Below are 17,903 nucleotides of genomic sequence, written 5' to 3'. Positions count from 1 at the left end.
TCAATAAGAAGTTTTTGGGTTAAGTTGTTCAAAAGCTGTTTAAAATCAAACAATGAATAAATAGGCAATTGTCCCGATAGGGGATAAATGAATCTAAGTAACGCCAAAAATAGGCATTCCAGATAACAAGAGGCCAGCCATGATGAATCTTAGTTCGCGAGCGAAGACCGCAGAAATGCGACGGATAAGTGTATAGGGCTGAAGAAATCTGAGGAATGCAGCAGGAACAGAGGAAGGAAGAATGATAGAGAAGACAGACGATTCCTGGTGAACTTTACTGAAACACGCAACAACAAAGAAAACTGCACAATCGTCAAGTGAGTACAGAGACGAAAATAGATTCAAGCGCAAAAGTTTTACTGAAACCAGACACCACAGAATATCAGTATAAAGATCAGAACATTGCAACCGTAATCAAGAACAGAGAATATCGTAGCCATAAACCAGAAGACTTCTTATTGGATATAGGATTCTAACTTCCAGATGTACAGATAGAAAGAATGCTTGTATACATGTACTTCTGAAATGTTTCGAGATCCATTTCCGCAGTTGATCCGACAGTAGTGGCGTTAGTTATCTCAAAAGTGCAGTAGCAATAGTCCCGGGAGTCCTTGCATATGACACACTGAATACTAGTTCGGAACTTACAAACGGCAATACAGACAAACAGAGACATATAGACAGACGCACAGGAACGAAATCAGAAAATGATTAAAAAGAGATTATTACGAGAGATAACAATTATTTACATTAAATTCCTGTAGTGTATTGAATATCCATGTAACTAGTGCATTGAATATCCATGTAACTAGTGCATTGAATATCCATGTAACTAGTGTATTGAATATCCATGTAACTAGTGTATTGAATATCCATGTAACTAGTGTATTGAATATCCATGTAACTAGTGTATTGAATATCTCTGTAACTAGTGTATTGAATATCCATGTAAATAGTGTATTGAATATGCATGTAACTAGTGTATTGAATATCTCTGTAACTAGTGTATTGAATATCCATGTAACTAGTGTATTGAATATGCATGTAACTAGTGTATTGAATATCCATGTAACTAGTGTATTGAATATCCATGTAACTAGTGTATTGAATATCCATGTAAGTAATGTATCGAATTTGTGCATAATTTTATGAATCATTTGTACTGGATGTATTAAAATGTAGTTCAGTAATTTCCTCATAAAAAGGATGCTGACATGAAACAAGTTGTCCGTTGTTGGATGGGACTTTTTTCTATCTCTATGCATTCGCTTTTATAAATGTATAAATCTTCATGTCTAAAACTGGTTAGTTTTGAATGTATTTTTGGAGCTGTTTTCATGAGCTCAGTTACGATTGTGACATTTCAAATGAAAACATTACATTAACAGGATTATAACAGCACGGGACAAAGAAAGAGAGAGAAGAGAGAGAGAGAGAGGGTAGGACTTAGTACACATTTATGATAATCACCTCCATACCCAACGCTGAATGTTTTCGGGGACCCACCTAGACAAACTGTCCCATAATCCTTCATCCTCAGTAGAATCCGTCTGCAGAACGTCCTCTTTCAGTTTACCGGGCTTTTTAGACACCTACAAAAATAAAATTGAAATTTGAATGAAAACTAATAGTAAGCTTCTAACAATTTTGATTTTGACTTGTCTTTGAATAAGTAAGGAATGTTGGCAATCTTTTTTTGCATTTACTGGGCCGCTTTAAAGATCGAATTATCGAGGCCAGAATTTTCCAGTTAGACGTCAGGACCCAGTTCCACAGTTGTGAGTTAAGATTTGACTCAAGAGTTAGCTCATTGAAAATGAACTAATTTTTAACTCAGAGTTAATTAACTCACAACTGTAAAAATGGGTCCTGAAAATTGAATTTCTGCAAAAGTCTACAGCCCACAACCCCTGAATCCAGTTTCACAAGACAAGGATTTGAATGAATTGACTGCACTCAGAAATTATTGAGAATGAGAAGGTCGTCATTAGTAACTAATCATAATGTTTGTTTTTAACTACAACTGCATTAAAAAACTGACCTTGACTTTGATGATTTTCGATTTGAAGCTATCGATGACGGCGACCACGTCCGCCGAGTCGGCCGGCGAATCGGTGAACTCGTGACTGGCGATGTCATAGATATCCTGCGAGCGACCCTCGCGCAAGCGTAGCAGCCACGCTCCGGGCTTAGCCTTCAGTTGGAAATATCCCTAGAAAACGGAAATACGCAAAAATCAGGGGCCCGTTTTGTGGGTCGTGACTTAACTCCAAAAGACAAGTGGTGTTAAATCAGTGTTCAAGCTGTTACGTAGAAGAGCCATGCAACTAAGATGGATCTGAAATCTTAACCTTGACTGTAAAACTACATGCTGGGCCCAGTCATGACTTCAGTCCGTAAGTGGTCTCAAACCATAAGATTGGTTTCGAGTTGTCAGATTGGCTACATAACTAAGATCGTCTTCAACTGGTCATAAGTCTAAGCGATGACAATCAGGTTGAAATTTGCGTGTTAATTTGCATAATTTATCCACCGTCTGCAGCCGTATGCAAATCGAACACTTTTGGCAACTTACCAGATTCGCCATGACGATCGTGTCGACCATAACCGGGGTATCCTTAGTACCGAGAGTGAATTGCAGTCCTCTAGGGGGCGCTCCAGTCGTCGTGTCGTAACAATGCCCCTCTAACAACAGAGATTCCAGTTCAAACTCGGCAGTTACTCCATTGGTGATCTAAAAATGATAAACACCTTCGCGATTAGTTTAACAGTTCCCGATCAAGATGGCTGTACCCGTTAAATCACCCTATGACATCATCAAATTGTCTTACGATATGTTCTTAATCTTTCTCCCTGAACAATGCCTCCATAAATCCTCCTATGACATCATTTATCCGACGTCGACTTACGTATTTAGCAGAGGACTGTGAAAACCAGGAATGCAATGACGTCAAAAGGGGATTTATGTAGGTAGCCACCTTTATCAAAAATCACGCAAACCAATTTGATGATTTTCCAGGTTTTTGAAAAAAATTGTGATAATTTTTGAGAGTTTTTCCCTGAAGAGTTTTCTGGTCCCTCGGTTTTCCAGGTCAGTGGCCAACCTGTCATTCGCGTTAAAACCCGTCTGCTCGGAAGAATAAACGAACCTCTTCCAGGTAGATGTTGTCGAGATCGTAAACCGAGCGTTTGCTCTGCACGAGCCAGCTATGCGGCGCCAGCAGTCCCAGCGTGAACAGCGGCTTGTGAGGCAGCGAATCGAATCGCGCGATCGGCCCCGGAGACATCGACTTATCCGCTTTAAACTGCAGTTCCGAGTCCAAAACGAACCGATAGAAACTGTGAAAAGAAAAAAAAATGCGATTAGAAGAAGTCATTTTTACAGAATCTTTTTAGCAGCTCTTCACCACGTTTCTGAATACATATGACTTTATTCATTTTCTTCATTTACATTTTAACTAAGCAAAATTATGATGACTAGTTAATGACATTCTCGATGACTTCTAAAATTCAGTAAAATTACAATTAGTTAATTATGGAGACTTTCTCATTTTCTATGACTCTAATGATTCAGTAAAATTATTATTAGTTACTAATAATGACCTTGATGAAAGGATCAACACCGGTAAGCTTATTAGGCCTAGCTGCAGTCATGACTTAAGTCCAAAAGTGATCCTAAATCTTAAGACTAGTCTCAAGTTGTTACATTGTTTAAAGAACTAAGATGGTTTTGGACTGGTCTTAAATCTACACTATAACTGTACAACTAGTATCTGAAACTTTTAACCCTTTCTGTGCGTATACACCACAGAGCGGTGTATGAATCGGTGATGGATTTTGCTAGTACACCGCACTGCGGTGTATTGGTGTAATTAGTTTTTATCTCTATTGAATGATGGCAGCACCTGTCAAACATAGTGAAATATTAGTTACTAACAATACACCGCGCCGCGGTGTAGACGCACTATAGTGTTATTCCCGTTATTCAACACTAGGGTGGAATTTTTCAAATCATCTCCAGCACTAAAGGGTATTGGTTAGTCAGCACTGAAAGGGTTAAATTAAACTTACTTTTTCAGCGGCAATTCCGAATGTTTTTCCTTCGTGTTCATATAAATACGAATGTCCGTGTTAACGACTTTCTGCAGAACCTAAAAAATATACAGAAACCCGAGAAAATTGAAATCAAAACAAGCACCGAAGGGGTGAATCATTTGTCAAACATTTGTCAATCTTTCGTCAACTGCTTATCCTTTCAGTGCGTCTACACCGCAGTGCGGTGTATAAATCAGTGATAGATTTTGCTAGTACATCGCACTGCGGTGTATTGATGTTATTAGTAATTATCTCTCTTGAAAAATGGCAGCACGTGTCAAACATAGTGAAATACTAGTAACTAACGATACACCGCGCCGCTGTGTAGACGCACTAAAGTGGTATTCCCGTTATTGAACAATATAGGGTGGAATTTTTTCGAATTTTCAAATTATCTCCAGCACTATAGGGTATTAATTAGTCAGCACTGAAAGGGTTAAAACCTACTATAGCACAAATTTATTCACAGGATTTAAATTTAGCGAAACTACTCACCATGAGAACGTGAGACACTTTCTGTGCGTCGCGCGTCAACGGGTCTAAAATTACGACGAGTTCGTGGGCGGGACCCGAGTCCATCGCCGGCAGATGTATCATGCTGCGAATAATAAATGTACATTCTTAGCATGAGCTATTTACGCAAGGTTAGATAAAGTACGTACACAGGATCCACTTTTACAGTTGTGAGATACAGTTAACTCTGAACTAAGGATCCAATTCCATGATTGTGAGTCACAGTTAACTCTCTGAACTAAGGATCCAATTCCACAGTTGTGAGTTACAGTTAACTCTGAACTAACGATCCACTTCCACAGTTGTGAGTTACAGTTAACTCTGAACTAACGATCCAATTCCATGATTGTGAGTCACAGTTAATTCAGAACTAAGGATCCAATTCCACAGTTGTGAGTTACAGTTAACTCTGAACTAAGGATCCAATTCCACAATTGTGAGTCACAGTTAACTCTCTGACCTAAGGATCCAGTTCCACAGTTCTGAGTTACAGTTAATTCTGAACTAAGGATCCAATTCCACAGTTGTGGGTTACAGTTAACTCTGAACTAAGGATCTAATTCCACAATTGTGAGTCACAGTTAACTCTCTGAACTAAGGATCCAGTTCCACAGTTCCAAATTACAGTCAACTCTGACCTAAGGATCCAGTTCCACAGTTCTGAGTTACAGTTAATTCTGAACTAAGGATCCAATTCCACAGTTGTGGGTTACAGTTAACTCTCTGAACTAAGGATCCAGTTCCACAGTTCTGAGTTTCAGTTAACTCTGAACTGAGGATCCAGTTCCACAGTTGTGAGTTACAGTTAACTCTGAGTTAAAATTATTTCATTTCAATGAGTTGACTATTAGTCAAATAGATCTTAACTCACAACAGCGGAACTGGTTTCAGATGGATAAATCTTGAATACGAATGGATTTCTCCTTTCTAATTGCGGTACGAACCTGTTTTGTCCGGAAAGCGGAGGCAGTTTTCGTCTCGATTCAATTTGCGGATTTCCCAACAGTAAACTACTGATTTTCATCATCAAATCACTGATCCTAAATAATCGAATGAGGATATATTTACATTATAGCAATAGCATTCAGCTTTAATTACCTATCAATTAACCCTCTAACGATACACCGCGCCAGGGTGTAGACGCACTATAGCGATATTCCCGCTATTCAACACACTAGGGTGGAATCTTTCAGAATTTTCAAATTATCTCTAGCACTATAGGGTATTAATTAGCCAGCACTGAAAGGGTTAACTTAAAAAAACTTTCATCAACTACTTAGAATTTTTATGAAGCTTTTAGCTGCTTAGAATAAGTTCATAAAATATGTCCCTGGATCGAATAAATGTTCATGCAAATAAGACAAAAGTGGGGAATACCGTATGAGATTCCCAAAAATCCCCGGCACAGGTTTACCAGTTGGCAACGAGACGGTTAAAGATTGACTTACTGCGAGTCAGAAACGCCGAGCCAGTTGATTTTAAATTGTAGTTTGCTTTTCGCGCCTTTCGACGACACTTTTTGCAACAAGGTGAAATCTTCCTGCGTGAATTCCTCTCCGTCTGCTAAAGCACCGATGTTCTGAAAAACGAAATAACGCGTTTATCGATCGAACGTCTGTTACTCGCTAGATCGTACTTTACCCTAAAGATGGAGATACTGTCAATTTCATTGTCCAGCAGTACAAAACAATCATCTGCTTCCTGCTAGGTCAAACTTTACCCCTAAAGATGGCGATACTGTCTATTTCATTGTCCAGAAGAACAAATAGATCGTCTGCTACCCACTAGATCAAACTTTACCCTATAGATGGCGATACTGTCTATTTCATTGTCCAGAAGAACAAATAGATCGTCTGCTACCCGCTAGGTCAAACTTTACCCCATAGATGGCGAAACTGCATCAGTACCAATGGATCGTCTGCAACCCACTAGATCAAACTTTACCCCATAGATGGCGACATTGTCAATATCCGATATCCTTACCCTGCCGTTTGTGATGACCGTTCTATCACCGGGCTGTAATTCCAAAACCTGATCGCAAAACATTCGATGCGTGAACAGAAAATCAGTCGCCTTCGACTTGAAACCTTTCTCGTACTTTTCCATATCCATTCCCTACGAAATAATTCACAAATCAGTGAAGCAATGACTTTCTCTAAGATTTCAATCTGGTAATCAATGATGGTTAAATCAACGCCATCCGAGGAGGATTTATCATGGTAGTCATTTCATCCGGAAGTTTCCATAAATGATGGCACAAGGCAATATTATGATGTCATAGGGGAATTCATGGAAGTAGCCATGTTTGTTGGAAGAGTCTGGATTGAATCATTAGATAATCTAATTAAGTGATAGGGGAATTTGATCGAGGTAGTCACTTTTCTGAAAGTTTCCACGGATAATGTCTGAAGGCAATTTAATGATGTCATAGGGGGATTTATTGAGGCATTCATCTTTCCTAGAAGAGTCGATTGACTAAATTACGAGGTGATGCCACCCGACTATGATCTCTAGTGTGAGATCGAAACGTCGTGTCCTTATATTTTAGATTGTTTCAATAATAAATTCTCGATTTTAGATTTCTTTTAATTTTTAAATAGTGGGTTTTCATCTTATCATCTGATCACCACGTTTGAGTGTGGTTATCGTACCAAATTACGAGGTACGTGATGATGTCATAAGGGGATTCATGAAGGCAGACATGCTTTACAAGAAACTCATATTAATATCATCAGTATTATTTCTATATCATTACACGTGTTACTATCACTAATTCAATTCTATTTTCGAACTTACGTGGACTTCCAAATCTGAAATTGTTTTCGTACCCGACAGCAGACCGTCGACGTTCTCCTCTTTGACGAGTTTAGTGATGAAACTGCGAGCGAGGCCGGTCGGCAGAGTCGCGATGGCCGTCTGAATCGCTCGCGAGATCAGCGTCGATTTCTCGTCGGTCGGCACGTGCGTCGGATTGTGTACGACGCCAACGCGAACGTCGTTCGAAGTTTTCTGAAGAGAAAAAAAATCACGAATCGCATACTTTCTAGAAACTTTTCTCGAAAAAGGCTCCCGGAATTGGCGCCAAGGTAACAAGGAGTAGTAAGAAGGACTTTTTCAGCAATTTTAGACCCAAAAGGAAGGAGTTTTTGATTCGGAAAGAAGCGCTTTCCAGTGAAATGAGGGCCATAAGAGAGCATTTAGAATACTAGTCATGTAGACCAATCACATGTACCAGGGTAATTCCATTCCAATATATTCGATCTAACTGACAAGTGAATAACCAGGCCTTACTGATAAAATACTTCAACTTTCAACGAGAAATACATAAAAATCTAATTAGGAAGGACTTTCTTATTTAACCCTTTCAGTGCTGGCTAATTAATACCCTATAGTGCTGAACATAATTTGAATATTCTGAAAAATTCCACCCTAGTGTGCTGAATAACGGGAATAGCACTATAGTGCGTCTACACCCTGGCGCGGTGTATCGTTAGTTACGAATATTTCACCATGTTTGACAGGTGCTGCCATCTTTCAAGAGAGATAATTAGTAATTACTAATTAAATCAATACACCGCACTAGCAAATTCCATCACCGATTCGTACACTGCAGTGCGGTGTAGACGCACTGAAAGGGTTAAAAGGAAGGACAAAGATGATGCTTGTCCAAACTTTTTCCAAAAGAAGGACAAAGAAGGACTTGAAAGGACTGCTGGACTGCCGGATGTTTAATACGTACCATCTGTTTGATAGCGCTGTAAAGCAGTTGACGCCCGGCCGGTGAATCGAAATCACCAACAATCCAGTTCGTTATAGATCGCGCGATTATCTCATCTGGAGAACGAAAAGAATTTATAAATTTTTTCTAAATTTCGAACCGACAACCGCGAAAACGTTATTTTCGATTTTTCGTACGGTTTGCAAATACATTTTATGTTATCGAAAATTCTATTACTAAATGAATTATCCAGTAGTGAAAATATCTCAAATTTATCAATTCGACAGTTATGGGATTTATCCAAATCAGGGTGCCCACTTTCTGCCCCTTATCCCCAAAAGTTTACCCTGATTTTTCCAAATAATTACGCAAAATTCCCTATGAGTGAATCGGAGAAATTTCGAGATTTAAAATAGAAACCTGCAGTCAATATAGCATTATCCAAATTCCCTGCGTTCTACTTGATTTTTTCGATATTTCCAGGTTTTCGATATTTGCTGAGTTTTCCAGGTTTTCCACCTGATGTGCTGCTCTCGAAGTCAAGTCGAAATAGACATGAGTACCTTTTTTAGTCAGATAGTTCATTCCGCTGGTCACCGCGCCGGTCATTTCGTCGAGTTTCAGTTTTTTGAACTCGTCCAGTCGATCGACGTGTCCGGCGTCCGCCGTCTGCGTGAAGTCGACGTAGTCGACGTCTGTCGATAGAACGCGCGGATTCAAACGAGGCATCACGTTTTCGCGAGACATCAACCAATCCAACACGTCTTGATTATCGGTCAATTCACGCTGGAAAAAAAGTGACTTTTCAAATGACTGGGAGCTGAATTCTCTAAGGACTGCTAGGACTGGGTGGCTTTCTGGAAATTTACAAATTCAAGATTCCCAGATTTTTCCATGTGATTATAAAAAATTCCCCCCCTGAGAGGATCAGAAAAATTTCTAGGTTCGATTTTCCCTGATGTTTCCATGTTATAACCGAAAATTCCCCGAGTAAATCGCGAGGAATTTCTAAGTTTAAAATGAAACAATTTATTCATTTTTCTATGAATCATCTATTGATAAAGAAACACGCGGCCAATAATATTATCCGAATTCCCTGATTTTCTCCAGATTTTTCTGATTCTTTCCAGTCGAAATTTCGACCAAATAAAAATTCTATCTAAAAAATCCGAAGAAATCTTACGTTGTAAATGGCTTTCTGTATCTCGGGAGTTCGTTGCATGATGGCGTTGACGACGGCCTCTTCGAAGCTGTCGCCGGTCACTTCTTCCTTCTTCAACGGAGCGCCGTTCAACAGAACCTGAGGCACGTTACCGAGACCGAGTTTCTTGAAGAATTCCGCGGCTTCCTACAACGAAGAAATATCGAGGATGATGTCATACGAGTCCCTACAGATCGGCCATTCCTGGATATACAGAATTTTAAAGGAGTTTTAAAGGCGAAAATTTCAGATTTCGAGGAAGCGTCTGCATCACTTTCATATCCAAAATACAGAAGACTCTTTAATCAGTACTGTTAATCTTGGTTAAGCGTTTATTTAAATCAAATAACTAATCGACAGCTGTGGAAGTGGGTTCAGTCAAATTGATAGGAGCAGACTATCAGGTCATGGGGGCAGTTTCACAGACCAGCAATTTAGGTTCTATAACCAATCCAACAACTTTAGACCAGTCTGAGCTCATTTTGGTTCCATAGCCAATCTAACAACTTAAGACCAGTATAAGACCATTTTGGTTATACAACCAATCTTACAACTAAGACCAAACTTAGCTCATTTTGGTTGTATAACCAATCTAATAACTTTAAGACCAGTCTGAGCTCATTTTGGTTCCATAGCCAATCTAACAACTTAAGACCAGTATAAGACCATTTTGGTTATACAACCAATCTTACAACTAAGACCAAACTTAGCTCATTTTGGTTGTATAACCAATCTAACAACTTAAGACCAGTCTGAGCTCATTTTGGTTCCATAGCCAATCTAACAACTTAAGACCAGTATAAGACCATTTTGGTTATACAACCAATCTTACAACTAAGACCAAACTTAGCTCATTTTGGTTGTATAACCAATCTAATAACTTAAGACCAGTCTGAGCTCATTTTGGTTCCATAGCCAATCTAATAACTTAAGACCAGTCAAACTCATTTTTAATCATAGCCAAACTCTGGTATTGTTAGTGAGTCACTGCACCTGACCGATCACGCCACAGCTGACTGGTCAGTCACACAGAGTAGACAACTGTCGAACCCTGCAGTCTTTCACCATAGTTCTGTGGTCTAGCGGTAGGATGCAGGATTTTCGACTGGGAGACCCAGGTTCAAGTCCCAGTGCAGGCTAGGGAGGTTTGCCGAGATTTAATGAAAACGAAGAAGAACAAACTAACAACTTAGGACCATTTTTATTGACTTAAGAAACAAACGTACCTTTCTGCCGGCGTCGTACTTTGAATTTTTATCAGTAATTTGACTAACAGCGCTCGCCCCGAAATTAGATTCAAGTTCGTCCAGTATCGCATCGGATTTAGGAAGGTCGTCTTCTTCGCTGTTAAAAATCTGCATCGAAAATCATGAATACAGAGGCTATGAATTACGTAATGCAGCAGGTATGAATCTGCAGCCTGGACCCTGAAACCCTCAAACATTATCACGGAGCAGCCAACCTCTAAAAAGTGCTTTCCGTAACGAATCAAATTTTTTTCAGTAACATTTCATTGCAATACGAAAAAAAATGTTCAAATGAATCAGTAATCAACAGTAAGACCCTCAGTAACATCTTTCATATTTCTGTTCAAATGAATCAGTAATCAACAGTAAGACCCTAAGTAACATCTTTCATATTTCTGTAGGCCTACAAATTCATCAGTAATCAACAGTAAGACCCTAAGTAACATCTTTCATATTTCTGTTCATATCAATCAGTAATCAACAGTAAGACCCTCAGTAACATCTTTCATTTTTTTGTAGGCCTACAAATTCACCAGTAATCAAGGGGGTTAGACCCTCAGTAACGTATTTCATATTTCTGTATGCATCAAGCATTGTAGGCCAATTCAAAGTTAGTAAGTGACAATTATCAACACCATCGACAAAAGTGTTTTCCGCATAACAATTTTTATCAAATGCATATTGGCTATAAACAACCAGGGGCTGCAGTTGCTCAAAAGTTGTTTCTAGTTAACCAGCAGATAATTGACATAGTGACAATTAAAAGTTCATTGTTACTATGGTATTTATCCACCTGGATCCAGTTCCACAGTTGTGAGTTAAGATTTGAATCTAGAGTTAAAACATTGAAAATGAACTGATTTTAACTCCGAGTCAACTCTAACTCACAACTGTGGAACCGGACCCAGTTATCAATACCCTTTAGTGCTAGAGATAATTTGAAAATTTTAAAAAATTCCACCCTAGTGTGCTGAATAACGGGAATACCACTATAGTGTGTCTACACCGCAGTGCGGTGTATCGTTAGTTACTGGTATTTCATTATGTTTGATAGGTGCTGCCATCTTTGAATAGAGATAAAAACTAAAAACTAATTACAGCAATACACGGCAGCGGTGTACTAGCAAAATCCATCACTGATTCATACACCGCACTGCGGTGAAGACGCACTGAACGGGTTAACCAACTTTTCAGCAACTGCAGCCCCTGCTGTTATCTGGAAAGTGGCAACTCCCATTTGTCATCAAAATTGAAAAGACAATTCGAACTTACGTCGGTAATGAATGAAAGCGCTTTATAAGGAGTACTGTTTTCAGAGATGTATTTGAAAGCTCTGTACATCGCGACGTCCGCGTCTTTCTTGACATCGACGTCGTCGCCATCGTTCACCACCCAAACAAATCCAATCCTACAACAACATGAATTTTCATTACGGAATTTAATTAAGAGATTTATTGTGGTAGCCATCGAACCACCGATAATTGCTAGGCAATACGATGATGTCATAGGGTGATCGACGAAGGCAGACGTCTTTAATGGAAGGTATATAACCTGTATAAAATTACTACAGCAGGTAATTCGATGATGTCATAGGGAGATCTATTGAGGTAGATATTGGTCTACCAATATTTGCTAGGCAATACAACAATGTCATAGGGGGATCGATGAAGGTGTATAACCTGTATCAAATGACTACGGTAGGTATTTTGATGATGTCATCGGGGATTTATTGTAGAAGCCATCTATTCAGGGAGGTTCTACAGATCAAATCATCCCGTAATTCTTTTGTAATGATGTAATAGGGGGATTTATGAAAGTACGTAGCAATCTGGAATGGTTTAAAGATCAAGTAATAAGGCGATTTGATTATGATGATGTCATAGGGGGATCTAATGCAGATAACCACCTTTTCATTATTTCACAACATCATAGGGGTATTTATGTGAGCAGTTATTTTTTCTTAAAGGGTAAATGAGTTCGATGATGTCATAGGGTATCTATTGAGGCAGCCATCGTTTTTGGAAAGGTCTATGAACTACACTAGACATGAAATCATAGGGGGATTTACTAAGGGCAGCCATCTTATAATCGTACCTGATCGGCGCGCTGTGAACGTAGAACGCTTCGGCCAGTTTGAGAATATCGCGACTTTCCTTGGCGACCGGGTCGCCGACGAACACAAGGTGGAAGATGTTCTTGGCGACGTGGCGCAACATTCCCGGGAACGTCGGACGCAGCATGTCGTTCAGCGACCTCGGCCAACCGCTGTATTTACGCTCCGTCTCAAGGTCGTTTATATACTGCGGAAATATAAGAGCAGACGACAATCGAATTAAATATCGAATTCGAAACCGATTTAAAATACAAAATAAATCACAATTCTGATATTAAATAGGAACAAATCTTAACACATTCACTGCCATCATGGTAATACGGTGCTGCCCCCTATTGCCACTACAAGTTATCTCATAGTTGGAATTAGAGGGTATCAGGACAATTGCGCCTTGACAACTGCCCCCCGGATAATTGCCCCCCCCAAATTTAATCTTTTTAATCTTAAAGTAACACGAGTATTAACTTCTAATCAATTAGACAAAGCGAACTAACGCTAGCTAGTTAGTATAACACAGTCGGCCATTGTTCAAAATTGACCAATGAGCATTGAGAATGAAGCAGAGTTTGTTCCCATTGCCAGCCAATCAGGAACGCGTGTCACTCCTGTGTGCTAATAATGATGGCGGAACTGGAACTACAATAAAACTCATAGTCGGCAGCGAACGTTTTAGAATTTGTTTCTTCCCTAAATGATTGTCGTACCACGACGTGAGGACTTCTGATATCAACTGCGTAAGATTCGTCCGAGGTCTTCATATCGATTTTCATGAATTCTGAGATTTGCGCTTCCTGAAAAATGGAAAACGAATCTACGGTCTGGAACATGTCTAATTTAAATCTGAACCCGGTTGTGCGGGTTTAATTTGACTCTGAACCCAGTTCCACAGTTTTGTGGGTTTAATTTGACTCTGAATCCAGTTCCAGAGTTGTGTGGGTTTGATTTCACTCTGGATCCAGTTCCACAATTGTGTGGGTTTCATTTGAATCTGAACCCAGTTCCACAGTTGTGTGGGTTTCATTTGAATCTGAACCCAGTTCCACAGTTGTGTGGGTTTCATTTGACTCTGAACCCAGTTCCACAGTTGTGTGGGTTTCATTTGACTCTGAACCCAGTTCCACAGTTGTGTGGGTTTAATTTGACTCTGAACCCAGTTCCACAGTTGTGTGGGATTCATTTGACTCTGAACCCAGTTCCACAGTTGTGTGGGTTTAATTTGAATCTGAACCCAGTTCCACAGTTGTGTGGGTTTCAACTGACTCTGAACCCAGTTCCACAGTTGTGTGGGTTTAATTTGAATCTAAACCCAGTTCCACAGTTGTGTGGGTTTAATTTGAATCTAAACCCAGTTCCACAGTTGTGTGGGTTTCTACTGACTCTGAACCCAGTTCCTGAGTTGTGTGGGTTTAATTTGACTATGGATCCAGTTCCACAGTTGTGTTGGTTTTATCTCACCCTGGTTCTGATGATTGTATAGGATATAAGTCTGGTCTAATTACCTCAATGCCGAGTTGGTGTAGGCCGGTGAGTAGTTTAGTTTCCGATTGTAAAATCTCTAAAAGTGCGAACGGGTCGTGAACGTCGAGATCAATAGTCATACCGTTCAGAAACATGGCCGCATCTCCGGCCCCAATTCCGAGATAATTCTCAAACAACTGCAACAAAACGACAAAATCTAAATCAAGGTTTTATTCAATGAGAAATACACAAAAGTCGTGTTTCAACCTTTCAGTGCATCTACACCGCGGTGCGACTTTGCTAGTACATTGCACTGTGGTTTATTGATGTATTTCGTAAATGTGTTGATCTCTGATGAAAGATGGCAGCACCTGGCAAACACATTTAGATAGAAGCAACTAACAATACACCGTACCGTGGTGCAGATGCATTATAGCGGATGCCTGTTATTTGATGCACCGGGTTGAAATTTTCAAATTATCTCCAGTACTTAACGGTATTGGTAGTCAGCACCGAAAAGGGTTAATGATAATTTTTACCTGTTGGTTCAGTTTTATTTCTGATCGGACGTCATCTTTGACAGAAACTTTCGCGAGATTTCTGAAAGAAATTAATGGATAGATTTCATAAATTTCCCTTGGAGTCGAAATACTCGAAGAGAAAAAAGATAGCAGGTACCATGTGTCCCCCTATGACATCACGAATTTACCATCAAATACGAAATTAGTTGATAGATTGTAATGATTAAAATCTCTCTAAGCAGTTTTATCTATGATGTCATAGGGGGAGCGATTGAGTCAGCCATTTTTTTGGTTGGGGGTCTCCATAGTCTCCATATGACGTAACTAAGAGACCTCATCTTTTCTGTCGGGGTCTAAATCACTTTGATGATATCACAGGGTGATTTCTGGAGGCAGCCATCATTTCACGACGCAATTTGATGATGTCATAGGGGGTGTGAGGCGACCATCTTTTCCGGAAGTGTCTATAGCTCAATTCTTAACGACCTGTTTTCTTACTTTGCCTGGGTAGGGAAGTTCTGACTGATGGCCCGCATAGTTTCGAGACTCTGATCTTTGGGCGACGACAGGATGCGCTGAGCTGCTTGGAAACTCAAATCTGAAATATATTCCGATTCAACGTTTAAAATCAAGACCCAAAACCGATACAAATACAGTGTACTGCAATCATGGGCGCTAAAGAGGTTCGAATAGACAAGGAAGAGATCGACTGAACTCTGGAGTTTCACATTTTTTCACATCCTCGCAATCGACATTTTCGCATTTGAAAGGCTGAATCCAAGAACATGTCTATCGCACTTTTGAGCCCAAACGTCTACTTTTACTTAGTAGCCACTTGAGAACAATAAGCAATTAACGATATCGGCTACTTTTCCAGAAGTAAACATTTCAAAACAGTCACTCTGAAATAGTATTCCTTTCAATTCGGTTGCTTTTCTATAGTGGCTGTTTCGAAGAGTGTACTATTGAAAAGTGACCATTTTGAAACATCTGAAAATTACAAAAAATACCAGGATTCTTCACATTTTTCTTTCGCATAAATTTTCGAGATTTTTCACATTTTTCACCCCAAATAAAATTTCTCCAGCGCGTAGCAAATTCAGATCTCTGCAGTATATGGCATAAAAAGGGCACCGAAATATTTTCACAGAGACATTTCTCTCGAATTTTCAAACTTTCTCGCGATTTTTCGCGCATAAATTTTCATATCGAAGGGAACCCGCGCGCAACAAAACGTACCCTGAATTTCCCAGACTTTCAACGGAACGATTTCGTTCCCGCTCTCGATCAGGTGCTTGCGAAACTCGTCCAAATTGCCGGACAAATCCGGATGCAATTTCTCCAACTTCGAGAAAATGAAACCTTGAACTTCGTCTTCTTTTTCGACGGTTTCGCCGGCGTCGTGAGAATCTACGAAAAAAAAAAACCAAGAGCAGACGACATTACCGAAACGGTACTTTGTAATTTGTTTCGCGAAAAAAGTCCATGAGATTTTTTAAGATTTTAACAGGCTACATATTTTCTTAGGAATGATTAATTGAAAATTGGATCAGAAATGGCTCGGAATTTAGGACCAAAATTCGGAATCAAAATTCATTCACCGCGGGGTTAGAAGAGCTATAACTTAGCCTAGTGTAATGGTCTAGTTCATGGTTCATACAATATATACGATATACTTGGCCATTTTTGGAGGTGAAAATATCTAAATTCATGGCAGTAAAAACTCTGCAAAAAGTTTCCCGAAACAGGACCCTGGGTGGATTGAAAGAGCAAAAAAGGTAAACCTGATACCACAATTCAATAAGTCAAATGTAACTACCGTACTTAAAGTAAAAATATATCAGAAAGTGTCATCACTTTCAAATTTAACCAGTACCAAAAAGAGCGAAAAAAATACATCGACCACTAAAAAAGAATCTTCAGGACCTTTAAAAAAAAGTCAGGGAAAAAGTCAGGGATAGAAATTAGAGATTTTCGAAGCAGACGAAAAACGTGAATGAATGAATGAAGGAATGAATGAACGAATGAATGAATGTATGAAGGAATGTATGAATGAATGAATGTATGAATGAATGAATGTATGAAGGAATGTATGAAGGAATGTATGAATGAATGAATGCATGAATGAACGAATGAATAAATGCATGAATGAATGAATGAATGAATGAATGAATGCATGAATGTATGAAGGAATGCATGAATGAATGAATGTATGAATGAACGAATGAATAAATGCATGAATGAATGAATGAATGAATGAATGAATGAATGAATGTATGAAGGAATGCATGAATGTATGAAGGAATGCATGAATGAATGAATGTATGAAGGAATGAATGAATGTATGAAGGAATGCATGAATGAATGAACGAATGAATGAATGAATGAATGAACGAATGAATGATCAGTTTCTTACCCATTTGAGATTCTTCTACATCCACGAAAATGACAAATATTTTTTCGATGACACAAATATTTTTCACAAACATTAGACAACATTAAAACGATACATCGAACATTGAAAGCAACTTTGAATAAATATATGAACATTAACAGAGGCGGATCCAGGTTGTATTCTTGAATACTGCAGTTTTTTAAAAAAGTGACATTTTCCGCATTGAATTTCCGAGGCAGAAAACAAGCACTTTTATCAAGCAATTTTGGAGACTTTTCACTTGCAACTCTACAAAAATATTTACATCAGTAATATTATATACATGTAAGCCACATACGTGAAAGTCAATGACTTCTATTATGATGTATAAGGTGCCCTGCGCAGAGAGGGTGACAACACTTTCCGCCAATTTACAAATTCCATGAGTTTTCCATGTTATAACAGAAAATTCCTGAGTGAATCAGAGAAATTTCGAGGTTTTAAAAAAATGCTACAATTCATTCATATTTCATTGAATCACGTATTGATAAAGAATAGCGTCGTCCGAATTCCCAGCAGTTTTTTACAGGTCGGTCAGTGGCGCCACCCTGGCAGAATAGAAAGCGCGTTCTAAATGCGGCACGCAATGGAAAACGTCGTAAG

The 17,903-nt window shown here is 39.1% G+C and overlaps 1 protein-coding gene across 4 annotated transcripts in view; it reads right to left on the bottom strand.

Annotated features, from left to right (window-relative positions):
• The window catches only part of LOC141910698 (UDP-glucose:glycoprotein glucosyltransferase 1-like), a 33,833-nt gene that overhangs the window by 9,693 nt on the left and 6,237 nt on the right, over positions 1–17,903 (bottom strand). The window contains exons 8-28 of one of the 4 annotated variants that reach the window (XM_074801427.1): positions 16,106–16,276; positions 15,365–15,464; positions 14,885–14,945; positions 14,387–14,542; positions 13,592–13,678; positions 12,869–13,074; positions 12,047–12,182; positions 10,754–10,882; positions 9,510–9,674; positions 8,890–9,112; positions 8,348–8,442; positions 7,405–7,617; positions 6,592–6,723; positions 6,057–6,187; positions 5,553–5,648; positions 4,591–4,693; positions 4,072–4,151; positions 3,150–3,339; positions 2,576–2,734; positions 2,042–2,212; positions 1,471–1,592 (exon numbers count right to left, since the gene is read on the bottom strand). In XM_074801427.1, the coding sequence (XP_074657528.1) occupies positions 1,471–1,592; positions 2,042–2,212; positions 2,576–2,734; positions 3,150–3,339; positions 4,072–4,151; positions 4,591–4,693; positions 5,553–5,648; positions 6,057–6,187; positions 6,592–6,723; positions 7,405–7,617; positions 8,348–8,442; positions 8,890–9,112; positions 9,510–9,674; positions 10,754–10,882; positions 12,047–12,182; positions 12,869–13,074; positions 13,592–13,678; positions 14,387–14,542; positions 14,885–14,945; positions 15,365–15,464; positions 16,106–16,276 (2,926 nt within the window). Of the gene's footprint in view, positions 1–1,470; positions 1,593–2,041; positions 2,213–2,575; positions 2,735–3,149; positions 3,340–4,071; positions 4,152–4,590; positions 4,694–5,552; positions 5,649–6,056; positions 6,188–6,591; positions 6,724–7,404; positions 7,618–8,347; positions 8,443–8,889; positions 9,113–9,509; positions 9,675–10,753; positions 10,883–12,046; positions 12,183–12,868; positions 13,075–13,591; positions 13,679–14,386; positions 14,543–14,884; positions 14,946–15,364; positions 15,465–16,105; positions 16,281–17,903 lie in introns of all 4 variants that reach the window. The other 3 variants (XM_074801429.1, XM_074801426.1, XM_074801428.1) reach the window with 3 other exon arrangements.

Source organism: Tubulanus polymorphus, chromosome 9 (assembly GCF_964204645.1).
Source record: "Tubulanus polymorphus chromosome 9, tnTubPoly1.2, whole genome shotgun sequence".
Taxonomy (NCBI): Eukaryota; Metazoa; Nemertea; class Palaeonemertea; order Tubulaniformes; family Tubulanidae; genus Tubulanus; species Tubulanus polymorphus.
Note: the sequence above shows the minus strand (reverse complement) of the source record. Positions and strands in the feature narration are given on the sequence as shown.